Source organism: Aspergillus versicolor, assembly GCF_001890125.1.
Source record: "Aspergillus versicolor CBS 583.65 unplaced genomic scaffold ASPVEscaffold_1, whole genome shotgun sequence".
Taxonomy (NCBI): Eukaryota; Fungi; Ascomycota; class Eurotiomycetes; order Eurotiales; family Aspergillaceae; genus Aspergillus; species Aspergillus versicolor.
Window position 1 is genome coordinate 1770114 of NW_024467524.1, and position 15626 is coordinate 1785739.

Sequence of the window (15626 nt, forward strand, 5' to 3'; positions counted from 1 at the left end):
GACTCCACCTCTATTTGTGAGAAAAAAAAAAAATCCCTACTCAACAATCCACCCCCACTAATCAATTAATTATTGGAAACTTAGAAAGTCTCACGGAACTCAAAAGGCTCAAAGTCACGGACAATGTTCTTGTACTCGCGGCGGAAGACGGAGTTGGGCTTGTAAGCGCGACGGAACACAACGGACTGAGCGGACGACGTGCTGGGCGTAGGCGAGGCCGAAGCAGACGACGAAGGAGTGGCAGAGGAAGAAGGCGTCGCAGAAGAAGAAGGAGTGGCAGACGACGAAGGAGTAGGCGAGACCGAGCTGGACGAGAGACGAGAGTCAAGCTGGACAGTCTCGGAGTTCTCGAGGTGGCGGTCGCAGGTCTCATCGGGGCCAGCGGGCTTGAGGGCATCGCCGCCGAGCTTCTTGATGTACTCGTACTGGTTGGAGATGGCGTCGGAGTTGGGCTGGGCGCCGGGGAAGCCGCCGTCGACGTTGGAGTCGTAGACGGCGACGACGATGTTCTGGGCGACGTTCTCGGCCTGGCTGGAGCGGGCGTAGTTGTCGGGGACGTGGGTGTCGCTGTCGTAGGCGGCGAGGAAGCCCTCGCTTGCTGTTTCTTATTAGTATATTTAGCCCTGGTATATGGTTGTATACGTACAGCTCAGGTTCTCGCCAAAAGCAGCAAAGCCGTCAACGCCGTGCCCGGTCTCGTGGAGCATCACATCGACGTTCTCACCGGTGGTACCGATGAAAGCGACATTGCCGTTGATGGCAAAGGCCGAGTTGGAGCCAGGGAAGAGCAGGACCTGGCGGACCCAGTCGCGCATGCGCAGGGGCACGCGCGAGAAGGTCTCGGCGGCCTTTTCGATGTCGACCTCGACGTCCTTGTGGCGGCAGAAGAGCCAGGGGTCACCGCAGTCGGAGTATTTGACCTCGTAGACCTCCATGTCGGCGGCGGACTTGTCCTCACCCTCGGCGAGGTCCTTGCAGTCCTTGGGGAGGGAGCCGGCGGGCCATTGCGAGATGGTAGACGTGCGGATGGGCAGGGCGTTGGTGTTGCCCTCCTTCAGGTAGTCGAGGTCGTCGCTTAGGGCTGGCTTGTCGAGTTCCTGCGCCTGCACCAGGGCGAGTGCCGACAGGGCGGAGACGAGCTTGAGAGCGGCCTTCATTTTGATTGATTGAAATAGTAAAAGAATGGAGTATACAAATTATAGAATAACGAGTGTTGATCGCCGCCAACCCGCGAGGTACCCAAGCTTCTTTATAGCAGTCCGAGGAAATGAACGGCGCCTGCAGGAGGGCCCGATCCTTCGTGTCGCTGCACGATCGGCCAAGCATCAGCGAGCGGCCCCCAAACTTGGCGTCAGGAACTAACTGCGAGACGGCGAATGAGGCCCTGTTGGCCCTGTGCTGGGCCCTGCAGCGGGTCGCCTACACGCGATCGGCACGATGACTGCACGGGTGCAACGCTCTGCCCCATTCCAGTGGCTGAGTCAAGGAAAGGATTCTTCAGTTGAGTCTCAGTCCAGTCTGTTGTCTGAATTGTCTGAATTGTCTGAGTTGTGATCCGGCATTAGCTATACTGCTTATAGAGAATACGGATGTCTATGCATCTACGAAGTATCAAGAACGTCATTCCCGAGAACACTTTGACCGATCGAGCATTCCTCACCAGTTCCAACTTGCAAACCTGCAAGGGCACTGACGTCCCCACCTGCAAGGCTCAAGTTGCCCCTGCAGATCCCACGGTCATCACCGAGCCGGACGGACTGGCGTTACATAAATCGCTAACAATGGCCCTCGAATTAATGCAGGAACAGGAATATATGCTGACAGGCGTGTCACACCATCTCGTCTTCCCCAAACTATGTAACATAAAACCAGGACATCTCCAGTCCATCTTACGCAGCTTGAGGCGCAGCAAACACCCAGTCCTCAGGAAACGTCGAGACCTGCACGCCCTCACCAAAGATATTCTCGTATTTCTCGATGCGCGTCTCTGGCTTCTCGGCCTGTCGATAGTACCCATGCACCAGCTTCTTCAGTTTCGGGTCATTCCACATCTTGTCCATCCACTTCACCACCGCCGGGCTCGCGTCGTCGAGGGGCAGGTTATACGTGCGAAAGCGCTGCCACACCGTTAACTAAGGAAAACAGACGAGGATAATGAACGGAATTGAAAGACATACCCATAAAACAGGCCAATAAAATGCATCAGCGATACTAAACCCGCCAAACAGGAACCCTTCATCGTCAACCGCACTGGAAGACGCTGCGGCCCTCGCATTATCCCAGATCGTCAATACCCGCTTAATCTCCTTCTTCGCCCCCACCGATCCAGACGCGGCGATCGGCCCCTCGTACCGCGCGATAAAGTTCGTGTGAAACGTGTTTCGCAGGACGGGGAAGCCAGAGTGCATCTCGGCGGTCGCGGAGCGGGCGAGAGCGCGCAGGGCCGGATCGCGGGGCCATAGCGCGAGATGGGGGTTCTGGTCTGCGAGGAATTCGAGGATGGCGAGGGAGTCTGTTATTGTTATGGACAGTGGGATGGACTGGAGGACTGGGACGAGGCCGCTGGGGGAGTGAGTTTTGATCTGTAGGTATTATTAGTACGTCCAGGGTGAGAGGTGTAGTGAGTACCTCGTCGAAAGTGAGCATTTGAGATGTATACGGGATCTCAAAGTACTCGAGGACAGTCTCGACGCGCGCAGTCCAGCCTGGGTGGTGAGTTTGTGGTCGTATTCTGTCGTATTGGGAGACATACTGGAGTAGCGAGTGTAGGACCCGATTAGATGGTAGTCGGGAGACATGACTGATAATCGATACGAACAGGTACGAATTGAAGAGAATGAGGATTCTTGAAGATACGAAAGAAGATCCGAGATGAAGTCTTGAGGATACGAGATCTGCAGTTAAATAAGCCTATGACTCAACCCACGCCCTTTGCTGCAATCCCCGCCCTCGTATAACGTTATCGTATCTATTCTTATCGCACATGAACAACATCCAAGACATAATACATTCTGTTTATAGATTCTCCCCAATCTAATTGCCCACATTCTTGCCCTGCGCCGCGAATGTATTGCCCGTGCCTGTGATCGCCTCGCCCGTGAAGCCCATATCCCTGGTGCTCTGCGGCATGTCGGTGGCGTTGTCTGCCGCAAAGGCCGTCGAGGGCTGCCCGGTGCCTTGGTAGGAGAATTCGGAATCTTCGGAGCGTTGCTCAGGGCGTGGGACGGACGGGATTGTGTTCATTTTGCCGGCGTCGTTGGGAATCGTTGTCCCTGTGGGTGCCATGTCGGACAGGTTGCCGCCGCGGTGGGGGGAGGTCATTTTGATAGTTGTTGTAGTATTTGAATTGTTTAGTAGATTATAGGAGTTGAGAAGTGTAGACTGTTATGGGTTGAGTGCTGGCTCTGTTTATATAGCTGGGGTGATGTCATGCTGGCTCATCCATTGACAGAAGTATGATATCAACGACAGAGGCATGTAACAGGATACGTACGACATATTGACTATCTGCCGGACGCAAGATAATTGGAGATAACTCGGTTGGATGGCTTTGTCTAGAACAACCTGACGCCATCTCCTTTCGCAGTTAGCCCTAATTCGCCACAGCCCTATACAAGTACACCACAACTCCTGGAGTTAAGACATTTGTGTTGCCTAACAATAAATCAGGTCATGGCTAAACCAGTTATATTCTGCGTCATTAGGCACCACCAAAGATCCCTGCAGTAAGCACTAGTTAGCGTAGCGGACATATAACTTAAGCAGCCAACCCCGCGATCAGCACAGCTGCACACAACTGAAATCAACTGATTTATCTATCTCATGATGCGTATCGCAACAGCCGTAGCAGCGGTTATTTCGCTATGTCTCGCTGAGCTGCAACACCCTCTAGGACACCAGCATCCAGAAACTCCAGCCGACAGCCCCTTCAACGAAGCCTTCAACCAGCGAGTTGAATGGGCACTGGAACACTTCCACATCCCCGGCCTCTCCATCTCCATTATCAACAATGGCACGACCTTTGCAAAAGGCTACGGTCTATCTAACATCGCCACATCCACCCCCGTCACCCCCAACACGCTCTTCTTCGCAGGGAGCACCACAAAAGCACACACAGCCGCTGCCCTCTCGCTGCTCGTCGACGACGACAACTACCCTCACATCCAATGGGATACACCAATCCACACCCTCCTCCCTGAATTCGCACTCAGTGACCCGCTTTATACCTCGCAGATAACCCTCACCGACATGCTCAGCCACCGCTCTGGTCTCCCGCGGCACGATATGCTGATGCTGCTGAATACCACCACCAAAGACATCGTAGCGAGGCTGCAGCATCTCCCGCTGACAGCGCCAATTCGTACAAAATTCCAGTACTGCAACCTCATGTATATCACGGCTGCGCATCTAATCGAGACCGTAACAGGCTCAACGCTCGAAGAGTTCCTCCGGATGAATATCTGGAACCCACTCGGAATGAATGATACGGGGTTTAACCTGCAAGCAGCACTAGATAGGAATCTCGACGTCGCTCAGGGATACTACTACGACCCTGACACTGACACTGACTCTGATAGCGAAAACGGGAAACTCCACCCAACAAACCGCACCTACAACCCCGCCGTCACAGGCGCAGGAAACATCCTCACCTCCGCATCGTCTTACGCGAAATGGATGCACGCCCTACTTACTCGCTCCCCGCCCATCTCTCCAGCTGGATACACCGCGCTTTTCAGCGCCCATACCATCGGCAGCCCAGTCACAACTAACCCATTCAGCTCGCCAGACCTATACGGGCTGGGCTGGGTAATCCAGAACTACCGCGGCGAGGCGATCGTGCAGCATGGCGGCGCGCAGGACGGGTACGGGGCCTTGGTGGTGATGCTTCCACAGAGGGGGTTCGGGGTGGCGATGCTAGGAAATTATATGGAGGGGATGAATGGGGCGGCGCAGGTTTTGGGGTTCCAGCTTGTTGATGATTTGCTTGGGGTTGAAGAACAGGGGAGGTTTGATTGGGTTGGGACGTATGTATCCTTCCTCCTATCTAACCAAGGACTTGTAAGATGTGTTTAGGGAGCTAACTGGGTGGTAACGGAACAGAATCGATAACCAAACTCGCCAATTCCAACTGACGAACGAGACATTCGAAAGACTGTACCCTGATCTGCCGGATACTTCAGAACTCATTCCAGCCCCCCTAGATAGTGTTTCCTTCACTGGTCGATATACCCACCCAGCCTATCCAACCTTGAACATCTCAACCTGCCCGGAACGTGCACCACTCAGAAAACCTGCGAAATGGACAGGAGTGCGACTGTGCGGGTCATTCGAGGATATTGTCCCCCTCCCAGATGAGCTGACGTTTGATTTCTTCCATCTCACAGGGGGATATTGGGCGCTTGTGCTTGGGTTGGAGGGGATGCATCAGGCTACAAGAGCGGAGTTTAGGGTCTCGGTTGGTGGTGTTGTTGATAGGATTGGGATGGAGTTCGATGGGGAGATGATGCTGAAGGGGGAGAAGATCTGGTTTGACAGGTTTAATGGCTAACAGTATAGACTGGTAGGACAGGTTATGGATGTCCTGTAATTGGTCCTTGATCAGAACTTGGGGTCTGGATTAGTTTATATAACTAGGGAGGCCGGAGGGCTGACCAGTAGAACTAGCCAAATCTTCGCCCAGGCGAGTACCTGAGCCTAGGTCGCATCTTCAAACGACTGCTCCTCCAGCAAGCCAACCTGGTCGTCCTTGGCGCTGTCACCTGTGGAGAAATAGCTCTCCAGCCCAAAAAGCTCATTCATCTCTTCCAGCGATTTGTCTTTTGTCTCGACTATATTCTGGTCAGCAACGAACGCATGAATGAGGATCGACGTACCAAGAGTAAACCGAACAAAGGCAAATGCTGCCACACATATCAACGCATATACAACGTACAGACCCCAGCCAATGGCATCACCCAACACAGGCGATATCTGCGCAACAACGTAGCAAGAAGCCCAGTTTGCTGAAGTCGCCAGTGCGTTCCCTTTGGCGCGCATCGATAGCGGGAAAATCTCGGATGGGTATGTCCATGCTGCAACGCCCCAGCTAACGTTGAAGAAGATGTAAAACAGGTACGGAAACAGGATTATGATGTAGTTTCCACCGGATCCAGGATGGTGCTCTGCTTGTCGCTGCAGTCCAGCGATTCCGAGCATGGACAGCATCATGCCGACGGTGCCGATCTGGAGCCAGGTCTTGCGGCCGAATCGGTCGAAGTAGAAGATGGGGATCCAGGAGCTCAGGAAGAGGGCTATTCCTACGCCGCCTGTTGCGAGGTTTGCGGCTTGGGGGTCTGTGATGCCTCCTTTTTGGAACAAAGACGGCTGTCAATGGTTAGTTTCATTCGAGTAGAGACAGATCGCACTTACAGCGTAGTACAAGATCGAATTTGTGCCAGTGATTTGTTGGAAGCTCTGAATCCCACATCCCAGGACTGTCAGTTTCAGAATTGGGCTCTTCAGCATCCCAGACCAGGACACTTTAACATGGCGCTCTAATCTGATCGTCTCCTGTATCTGCTTGAGCTCTGCTTCGGCGGTCTCTTCTCCATGCAGGCGAAGAAGCACCTCGTGCGCGCACTCATTCCTCCCCTGCGCAACCAGCCAGCGGGGACTAGGCAAGACCCAGCTGCAGCAGCCTAGACACAGGACCAAGGCTGGGAGGATTTGGACGGCGAGGGCAATGCGCCACCAGTTCGGCGTCGAGAGGAGACTGAGCCAGTAGTCGAGCCAGAAGGCGATGAGCTCACCAGTGCAGAGAATCATCTGCTCGATGCCGATGAGACGGCCCCGGAGCGTAGAGGGGGCAATTTCGGATTGGTACAGGGGAACACCAGCTGCACAACCGCCGACTCCGAGTCCCAGGATGATGCGTCCAATGATCTACCTATTAGTCCATGAATAGTTGAGAATATCGTAAACACGTACAATCTGCGGGATTGTATATGACCCAGTTTGAATCACAGCACCGATAATACAGACAATGCTAGCCAGCGCAAGTAGTCTCTCGCGGCCATATAAATCGGCCAGAGCACCAGTGGACATGGCACCAGCGAAGCAGCCAATGTCATACATGGACACCACAGCACCAGTGACCCCTACAAATTAGCACCAACCCAGTACTCGGAAATTGAACATACAAGAATTAGAAGGTTGCATCAAGTCCTTCCATCGCTGATCGGCCACGATCATCCCCATAACCCCCTGGTCATAGCCAAACAGCAGTGCGCCCAAGGACACGAAAGCGGCTAGTTTGTAGACGAACCATGGGTCGGTCCCGCGGGGAATCGGTCGGGGGGAAATAGGACTCGTCTGCTTGAGAGACCACATACCTGCCGATCACGCGATGAACATAAGATCCAGCAGCTGGATGGGATATAGATGATCAATGGATGTGTTGTTGTCTTGGTGTCTTTTTCTCCGCACGACACGGGGTCAGGTGACTCAGATCGCCGCTGCGGTCACGGGACCGGCGTTGTATGAAAAAGCCGGATGGCAGTTCGGATGCTGGAGTGAATTAGCAGTAGTTGCTTTGGATGAATTGTTGGGATGGCTAATTATTGGGATAACTAATTATTCTCCAATAATGGGCCAGGTATAGGCCTGTGGAGTGACGAATGACGACTGGGGTTCCTCGGCTTTGCGCACTGCCGAGAGGCGATGCGGGGAAGCACTCCCACTGTCTTCACTGCTGGACTTTCTCTTCCTCTGTCCATGGACATCATGTCGCAGACGTCTGTTCCTGAGATTGGTATCTGGCAGCTGCTCTATAACCACGGGGCGAGGCCGTTTCCAGAAAATCATGGTATGTCTGATACTATACTCCGGGATTGCGTATACTAACTATATATCTGTGTAGTGATCTTCCAAGATGGCGCCTCGAAAAAATCATACACATATAAATACCTCCGGACGGCTTCGCGGAACTTCGGCAGCTCCTTACAAAGTCTATGGAAATTTAAAAAGGGCGATGTGCTGGCATTAATGTCCCCCAATTGCATCGAAACTCCAGTAGTGACGTGGGGATGCCATTATACCGGGACAGTAGTTGCACCAGTTAATCCCGGCTTGTCTACACGGGAGCTTCATCAACAGCTCTCTCGCAGCCAGGCAAAAGGTATAGCTGTGCATTCGACTTGCCTGGAGACTGCATTAGAGGCAGCAAAGCTAGCTGGTCTCCCCGAGAGCCGGATACTGGTCTTGGGAACAGAGAATGAAAGTGGTACTGGAACTACAACAGCTCAGTTTATAGACAATGCTCCCTCAAGTCCTGTCGAGCCGGCACACATCCACCCCGACGATGTCGCCTTCCTCGTCTACTCGTCCGGAACAAGCGGGCCTCCGAAGGGCGTCATGGTATCTCACCGGAACGTTGTCGCAGATGTCGTTCTACAAGCAGCGATCGAGGGGCCACATGTTAACTGGAAGAACGATCGAACGCTAGCTGTGCTCCCGACATATCATATATACGGTGAGTCTATGCCGAAATCCCCGTCCTGCTTCGAGTATTAACTGTGTAGGCTTGATATGCCTCGTATACCTCCCGGTCATGCTCGGAACAACGACGATTTTCATGGATAAGTTCGAGCTACAGACATTCTGTAACCTGATTCGTGAGCACTCAATATCGCATGTCTACGCTGCACCGCCAATCGTGCTCCACCTGGCAAAGAATCGCTCTATCAATGGCTCAGACCTAGCATCTCTACGGATGATCACATCCGGTGGTGCACCGCTCGGGGAAGCCCTGATCCAGGAAACATATAGCCGCTGGAAGGTCCCACTGCGACAAGCGTACGGATTATCCGAGACAACATCAGTCTCCCACATCCAGGTAAATCCATCGATAATTTTGTTGAAACATGCTAACTTCCCCAGCGCTGGGACAGCTGGAACAAAGGCATCGGATCAAACGGTCCAGCAGTACCAGGTGTACAGGCCAAAATCGTAACGGATGGAGACCGAACCGCTGCTGTGAAAGAAGAAGGCGAGCTGTGGATTCGCGGGCCTACAGTTTTCAACGGCTACATGAACGACCCATCCTCCACGCAAGCCTGTTTCACTGCGGACCGGTGGTTCAAGACAGGAGATATCGGATACGAGGATGAGATGGGCAACTTATTCATCACAGACCGTGCAAAAGACATGATCAAATTCAAGGGGTTCCAGATAGCTCCTACAGAGCTGGAGGATATTCTAATTGAACATCCTGCTGTGAGTGATGTTGCCGTCATCGGTGTTTGGAATGAGGAGATGCATTCCGAAGTGCCGCTGGCGTATTTAGTAGCCAAGGGGGATACAAACGGGAACGAGAACGTGGCTAGATCGGTTATGGAGTATTTGAAGGGGAAAGTGGTGCATTATAAGCATCTTCGAGGAGGCGTCGTCTGGATCTCGCAGATTCCGAAGAGTCCCTCGGGGAAGATATTGAAACGGGTCTTGAAGGATCGAGTTGCCGGTGTGGACAAAGGGAAGCAGATCCTCGCTCCTGAATATGCTCGCTATCGGTCTAAGCTGTAAAGCCTAACCTCATATGGATAAAGCAAAAAATGCTGGATGATAGAATTAATAGACCGTTCAACCTTCATACGCTCTGCAGGGTAATTTGAACTTTGCTTTGAAGTTATCCACTTCCCCGCGCCACTTATGGTGCAAAGCATGGGCTGGTGATCGACCTCACCAGAGGACATTGGGTAGGTCTGCATACGCAGATCATCGTCTCTTCCCAACTGTCGTGTGAGCAGTCACCATGACGGCCTTGGTTTACCGCACATCAATATCTCATTATCACTCTGAATATGGGGACCCTGTCGGTTAAAAAATAGGCGAATATTCAAATTACTCTTGGATGTGAGGTAGACAAAGGTGTGCCTAAACACAGGGCAAGTGTAGTATGAAGCTTCGGTTAAAGTTGGACGGAGGTCTCGTCTGGCTACAGGTATATCCAGAGAAACAGCAAAAGTAAGGGACATTTTATCACAGACATTTTGACTTGTCGAATTCTATCGTTAATTCTAGGAAAAGAAGACCAGTCTTCCCTGCGTCATATTAAAATTCGCTTCCAGCTGAAAGCATTTGGACTAGAAAGGGACGGCCCAGGCCGCCAAGGTCTTATCTGATCCGGCCGTATTATCTGATCTGTAATATTACCGTATGTCAGGTGTCGATCCGAGACCGGACACTATCAATCTGATAATCTTACCCCACCCTTTCTTGGAATGAGGAACGGCTGCAGGCCTGCAATTGAAGGAAAACTCTTCATTACCTTGGCATTTAGTCAATTTATCTAACATTTGCCTGTAGAAGGTCTCGGCATTCGCTTACGCCTCAATAATGGGGTTTGAACTCGCTTCGTGTCTCCCTGCTCCGGTGAGGATGTCACGCCCTGTCTGACTCGTGTAGTCTGGCTGGTCGCACTATTTCGAAGAAGCAGTGATGTTTCAGGTGTCTTGTACCACGGCTGGTATGTTGGAACTAGAATTTCCTCAACCAATAGAGTCGGATTCTTCGGCATGATGCGATGGCGTCAATCTGCCGACGCCGGACGGGGCTCTGGACTAGACCAGAGAACATGACGAGACCCTAGAATGAGTGGATTCAATTAGTGGGGGTTTACGAACATGCCAGTGTACCCCAATCATATATTTCTCCTAGCCTCCCACTCCCGGCAGGGGAGTTGCTTCCAGCTGGTCCCTTTGTCTTCTGACACCAAGAAAAGAGATGTTTCCAGCCCTCCGGAATCCGGCCCGCCTGCGGCCGTTGATTCGCCATATTCAGAAGGATCAATTGCAACCTCACCGACTCCAAGATCGTTACCTGACTCGATGTTTTGTGCGAATCCCACCCAACAAGACACCTGGTCTTCGAAGCCTGCAACAGCGTCGATATGCTCACGATCACAGGGGAGCCAGACACCAAGATGTGGCAGCCCAGGCGGAGCAGCCAGGAAACGTGGAGGGCGCTCAAACTAATGCAGTTTACGAGGCAGCGTACCGGTTAGTAATTTCCTGTACGACGCCATCGTATTAGAGTGGGGCCTGATAGATTGATAACATCCGTTTTGAGCCGACTCAGTCCACTCGTGACTCGCCGGGCTCCCCTCTTTTACTCGCGTTCCCCCTTCGTTTCTCCCTGTCTCGGTTCTCTCTCTGCTGCAGAATTGAGCATATTGTGCTGTGTTGACTTGTGTTGTGATAATGCCTAGCTTCGAACATTCCCCGGCTCCTTTCAGAGTCCTTATCCTCGGCGGCTCGTATGCCGGCCTTGCAGCTGCTCTTAACCTAGTCGACCTCTGCCACGGTCGTCGACATCGGTTCTCCATTACAGATGGTGATAATGGTACCGGAAAGGTGATCCCGGTGCAGGTGACAATCGTTGATCCCCGTGATGGCTGGTGTATGTCAACCCTGCCTAGTTGACTAAAACATGTTTACTCACTAAGGACAGTCCATCTGATCGGACAGCCTCTCGCTCTGGCCTCCACGGAATCTGCAGAGGCATTCTGGTGCAAATACTCCGAGACACCGGCCCTCCAGACCCCGAACATCCGCACTTTACAGGGCACAATCGACTCGCTAGACTGCACATCAAAGCGAGCCACCATCGCGACATCTAAAGGCCCCATTCAGGAGTCCTACGACTACCTCATCACCTGCACCGGCCTGAGACGCGAGTTCCCTAGTGCCCCACGCTCGGTTACACGCGAGGACTACCTCGCCGAGTCAGCACAGAACCTCGCCAACGTCCGCGATGCACCAAAGGGCGTTGCCATTATTGGCGGTGGTACGCAAGCCCCTCGTTCCAACTAGTTATTTTCCCTGCAATAAGACTGATAAAGATATAGGCGCCGTCGGAATCGAAATCGCCGCCGAGTGCAAGATGCTGCACCCGCACACGGACGTAACCCTAATCCACTCGCGCGCCTCCCTCCTCTCCTCCGAGCCCCTGCCCGCTGAATTCTCCGCAAAGGCCCTCGAAATTATCCGTGCTAGCGGCATAAACACCGTCATGGGCGCCCGCGTTAATGAAACCACCAAGACAGACGACGGATACACACTCACCCTCTCCACAGGCGAAACTCTAACCGCCAGCCACGTCATCAACGCCGTCTCCCGCTTCACGCCTACCGCACCCAACTACCTCCCAGAAGGAATTTGTGATGAGGAGGGGTATATCAGGATTAAGCCGACGCTAGAATTCCCATCTGATGCTTCCCTTCCGGCAGAGATTGCAGCGGACCATTATGCCGCTGGTGATGTTGCACGGTGGTCTGGGATTAAGCGTGGCGGGGCCGCGATGCACCAGGGACACTATGCGGCAAGGAATATCCACCAGAAAATGATGGCCAAGGTTTATGGGACGACGGCGGAGTTTGTGGCGCTCGAGGAGGTGCAGTCGGGTATGGGGATTGCGCTGGGTGAGACGGCTGTGTCGTATTTCCCGTCTATGGGGCTGGGTGAGGGTGAGGAGACGAGGAAGATGTTTTTTGAGGATGACTTAGGGTTTATGAGTATGTTTTCCATCTTTGTCCGTTTGATGGAGCTTTGCTAACTGTCGTAGTCTGTTACAGGTGGATGCAGCTGGGCAAGCCGATGCCACCCCCTGTTGAAGCGCCTGCGAGTGAAGAGACCACCAAGCCGGTCGCAGTGTCTAACCCGACTCCGGTCGAGGCTGCTGCTTGAATTGCGTGTAGTGTTTTATTTTCCACGGAGTAATTCTTTGATTTCAGGTCCAGTTTTCGGGATTTTGTTAAAAAGGAGCTTAGGCTGGCTTAGATTTTGCTGATTGTTCGTTAAATTATCAATCTGATATCCCCTGCATATCCGAGTATGGCATTTTTAATAACGATAAGTGAATTCCTGCCAAATCCACAGCCATTCGCCCCTAAACTATTCAGAGCACTGCTCCGGCAGCATTATCAGAACAACGTCCTGACCACAGAGTCCGGTGATCGCTCCGAGACAAGAGTCTCATCTTGTTCTCCAGTGGTTTCGCAATTCTACAGTGTAATTGGCGTATTACCAATATGATCAGATCAGATGGGCCGACCTGATGCAGATCAATTATTTTCCCATCGCAGCAGTATATATATCTTCTCTTGATCTTCTGTTGACTGCAAGTTCTTGTCCCTGTTATTACGTTCTTCGACTGCTTTACTAGGCCACTGCTGTGTAAAGCAAAAAGTGATCCAGTCATTCATGGACTTCGCTCCAGATGAGTGATATTCTCTGAATCCCCTGTTCCGCCTTCAGCGTTGCAAGGGCCATTCAGTGATACACAACTTAGGTCAAGCCTTTTCAAACCTCTTTTAGCTCTCCATCGATTGCTCGACAAGACGATTTCCGGGCACCCCCTGAGAATCCAGAACCATTTCTGAACGAAGAACTCAGATACTTCCCAGCTCTCTGGAAGCCATGGGTCGCCCCATACTATCATACCGACATCCCCATTGGCAGGATCCATAATATCACTACACAGGTCACAGTCGTTGAGAAGATCGGCAACACGGACTAGGTTGTCCCGGATCTGTGGGAAAGGGAAACAATCTAGCCAGGGATGATGAGAGACATGAACCTGAAGAGCGGTTGGAGAGAGAGCTGGAGGGAGATGCCAGGGCCCACGCATATCTGGGAGGACCGGGTTGAAGGGCGACGGGATGTCATCTTCTATTTCCTCTAGGGCAAATCCAAGGAGGGTAAAATTTTGTATGAAGGCACGAAGAACGTTGAACTTGGACAGCGTCAGGAGTTGATCCAAGCATGGATTGCCGGTGTAGTATCTATCGTAGGCGACTTGATCAAAGTCTGCCATCATGACAGCGGCTTCTGAAAGGGTTACTGGCGGGTTGTACTTGAATGTGCCTCTGGGTGTTCTCGGGAGTATGACTGCCAGTTTTGGGTTCTTCTTTGCCTCCTGAATCGCTGCTTTCTGCAGGTCGCGGGCGACCTTCATTCTTGCCCCTAAGATGGATGTTAGGGGACCTGCAAAGGATACGTCATTCTACGTACGTTGAGCTCGTTGATTCAGCTTATTTTGCAGTCTCCGCCGTACAGCGGGGTCAGTCACTGCCCTCCAGTCCTCATCGGGGCAGCGAATCACACCTTCAAGCTGTGACATGGTGGGTGATAGCCGTGAGAGAGAGATGGAAGAAAGAAGTCAACTGCCTTTCGCCATCCACATCCGCATCCACTAGGTCTACTTGGGACTAGTCAATGCATGTGGCGACTTTGCTGACGGATATCCAGCCAATTGGAATACAGTGGGGCATCACCCAATATATGGCTCTATACTGGTACAGAGCACTACGGTACGTCCAGTTGCAGTGACTTATAAAGGATCCTCATGGAATCTTTCCGTTCAAACGTTTTACCTTCTCTACTCATCAGGCCTGATCCCCTCCGCCCATAATGCCTCCATTTTCCAGCGAGGACATCCCGGACCTCCGACACCAAGTAATCATCGTCACAGGAGGCAACGCAGGTGTTGGATATGAGACCGTTCGGCAGCTGAGCCAGCACAATCCGGAGCGCATTTATCTCGCCGCTCGATCGAAAGAGAGGGCCACAGAAGCCATCAAACGCTTGCAGGAGGCGCACCCCGAGGGAGCCGATATCCAATTCCTACAGCTCGATCTTGCATCATTCGACAGCGTCAAAGCAGCTGCTGCAACATTTCTTAGTCGGGAGACCCGCTTGGACATTCTTGTCAACAATGCCGGGATCATGATGACGCCCGAGGGACTCACGAAGGAGGGCTACGAGATACAATTTGGAACAAATGTCATGGGCCCCGTGTTATTCACCCAACTTCTAATGCCCGTCTTGCGAAGGACAGTCAAAATAAATCCTCAGACTCGCATGGTGATGCTTAGTTCTGCTGCCCACGCCCGCGCCCCCAGCGATGTCTACAAGTTCGACGAGCTTCGCTCAACAGCATCCCACCGACATACTACGCAGCGGTATACCATGTCAAAACTTGCGGATCTCCACTATGCCCAAGCATTGGCCGAGCGAGAACGGGAGGTCAAAATTATTCCCGTCCACCCTGGCATGGTGGCAACTAATCTTCACCACGCGGCAACTGGCATCTTTCTTAAGCCCTTCCTTTACGCCGCCGTTGGCCTATTTGCAACACCCGTCGAAAGGGGGGCGCTCTCTCAAATATTCGCTGCTGTGAGTCCTGATGTCAAAAGCGGACAGTACTATGGGCCTGTCGGAAAGGTGGAATCAGGTTCAAAGCTTGCCCAAGATCACGGCCTGCGGGAGACGTTGTTTAACTGGGTCCAGGGGCAGCTCGAGGGGCATGTCGAGACACTATATTAGACGCCACCTGGTGTTCGCCTTTCTTAATATTCGATTTTCCCGCCCAGTACACTTTTACATTAAAATAGCACTTAATGAAACGGAATCCCACTAGCCTACCATTTCACGCTTGTACGACCTGAGACTAGTAGGTGCCTGGCAACTGTAACAGTTTTAAGGCCAGTGGCCGTGGAACCTGCTTTTGTGTAGAGTAATATTCATGCATCCGCCATTCGAACTGTGATATGGAACCGGCCTGTTGACGCTTCACAGGCATATTCAGCACAT

At 52.4% G+C, this 15626-nt stretch overlaps 10 protein-coding genes across 10 annotated transcripts; 5 read left to right on the forward strand and 5 right to left on the reverse strand.

Moving 5' to 3' along the window:
* Positions 1-80: 80 nt before the first annotated feature.
* ASPVEDRAFT_48646 (uncharacterized protein) lies at positions 81-1157 on the reverse strand (the record flags this gene model as incomplete). Its single annotated transcript, XM_040814049.1, has 2 exons — positions 81-604; positions 650-1157. 2 exons carry the CDS (start codon positions 1155-1157, stop codon positions 81-83), a joined length of 1032 nt encoding a protein of 343 aa, XP_040662209.1.
* Positions 1158-1523: 366 nt separating this feature from the next.
* Positions 1524-2864, reverse strand: ASPVEDRAFT_35846 (glutathione S-transferase). The gene is made up of 4 exons (XM_040811087.1): positions 2753-2864; positions 2629-2705; positions 2178-2582; positions 1524-2117 (listed from the first exon to the last, which is right to left on the reverse strand). Exons 1-4 carry the CDS (start codon positions 2796-2798, stop codon positions 1890-1892), a joined length of 756 nt encoding a protein of 251 aa, XP_040662210.1. The 5' UTR covers positions 2799-2864; the 3' UTR covers positions 1524-1889.
* Position 2865: 1 nt separating this feature from the next.
* On the reverse strand, positions 2866-3633 carry ASPVEDRAFT_35847 (uncharacterized protein). The gene has a single exon (XM_040811088.1). The coding sequence runs from the start codon at positions 3319-3321 to the stop codon at positions 3034-3036; it is 288 nt and encodes a 95-aa protein (XP_040662211.1). The 5' UTR covers positions 3322-3633; the 3' UTR covers positions 2866-3033.
* Positions 3634-3825: 192 nt separating this feature from the next.
* Positions 3826-5548, forward strand: ASPVEDRAFT_145949 (uncharacterized protein; the record flags this gene model as incomplete). The annotated part of the gene is made up of 2 exons (XM_040808074.1): positions 3826-5024; positions 5101-5548. 2 exons carry the CDS (start codon positions 3826-3828, stop codon positions 5546-5548), a joined length of 1647 nt encoding a protein of 548 aa, XP_040662212.1.
* A 146-nt stretch (positions 5549-5694) lies between these two features.
* On the reverse strand, positions 5695-7368 carry ASPVEDRAFT_23462 (sugar porter family MFS transporter; the record flags this gene model as incomplete). Its single annotated transcript, XM_040809547.1, has 4 exons — positions 5695-6363; positions 6409-6921; positions 6967-7136; positions 7179-7368. The coding sequence occupies 4 exons, from the start codon at positions 7366-7368 to the stop codon at positions 5695-5697; spliced, it is 1542 nt and encodes a 513-aa protein (XP_040662213.1).
* A 393-nt stretch (positions 7369-7761) lies between these two features.
* Positions 7762-9558, forward strand: ASPVEDRAFT_121009 (acyl--CoA ligase; the record flags this gene model as incomplete). Its single annotated transcript, XM_040805846.1, has 4 exons — positions 7762-7843; positions 7898-8509; positions 8559-8872; positions 8917-9558. 4 exons carry the CDS (start codon positions 7762-7764, stop codon positions 9556-9558), a joined length of 1650 nt encoding a protein of 549 aa, XP_040662214.1.
* A 760-nt stretch (positions 9559-10318) lies between these two features.
* ASPVEDRAFT_58421 (uncharacterized protein) lies at positions 10319-11309 on the forward strand. The gene is made up of 2 exons (XM_040815420.1): positions 10319-11033; positions 11243-11309. Exon 1 carries the CDS (start codon positions 10659-10661, stop codon positions 11007-11009), a length of 351 nt encoding a protein of 116 aa, XP_040662215.1. The 5' UTR covers positions 10319-10658; the 3' UTR covers positions 11010-11033; positions 11243-11309.
* ASPVEDRAFT_872200 (putative pyridine nucleotide-disulfide oxidoreductase AMID-like) lies at positions 11235-13150 on the forward strand (the record flags this gene model as incomplete). Its single annotated transcript, XM_040818008.1, has 4 exons — positions 11235-11433; positions 11485-11820; positions 11882-12547; positions 12598-13150. The coding sequence occupies 4 exons, from the start codon at positions 11235-11237 to the stop codon at positions 12717-12719; spliced, it is 1323 nt and encodes a 440-aa protein (XP_040662216.1). The 3' UTR covers positions 12720-13150.
* Positions 13151-13233: 83 nt separating this feature from the next.
* Positions 13234-14154, reverse strand: ASPVEDRAFT_67366 (DUF3425 domain-containing protein; the record flags this gene model as incomplete). Its single annotated transcript, XM_040815946.1, has 2 exons — positions 13234-13997; positions 14046-14154. 2 exons carry the CDS (start codon positions 14152-14154, stop codon positions 13234-13236), a joined length of 873 nt encoding a protein of 290 aa, XP_040662217.1.
* Positions 14155-14444: 290 nt separating this feature from the next.
* On the forward strand, positions 14445-15359 carry ASPVEDRAFT_48652 (uncharacterized protein; the record flags this gene model as incomplete). The annotated part of the gene is made up of 1 exon (XM_040814051.1): positions 14445-15359. One exon carries the CDS (start codon positions 14445-14447, stop codon positions 15357-15359), a length of 915 nt encoding a protein of 304 aa, XP_040662218.1.
* Between the last annotated feature and the right edge of the window lie 267 nt (positions 15360-15626).

Excerpts from the sequence above, each read along its gene's own strand:
- ASPVEDRAFT_35847 (XM_040811088.1), bottom strand. The coding sequence starts at position 3,321 with ATGACCTCCCCCCACCGCGGCGGCAACCTGTCCGACATGGCACCCACA.
- ASPVEDRAFT_35846 (XM_040811087.1), bottom strand. The coding sequence starts at position 2,798 with ATGTCTCCCGACTACCATCTAATCGGGTCCTACACTCGCTACTCCA. Across the intron at positions 2,706-2,752 it reads GTCCTACACTCGCTACTCCA|GCTGGACTGCGCGCGTCGAG; the intron begins GTATGTCTCCCA and ends CTCACCACCCAG. Across the intron at positions 2,583-2,628 it reads AAATGCTCACTTTCGACGAG|ATCAAAACTCACTCCCCCAG; the intron begins GTACTCACTACA and ends TAATACCTACAG.
- ASPVEDRAFT_58421 (XM_040815420.1), top strand. The coding sequence starts at position 10,659 with ATGCCAGTGTACCCCAATCATATATTTCTCCTAGCCTCCCACTCCCGG.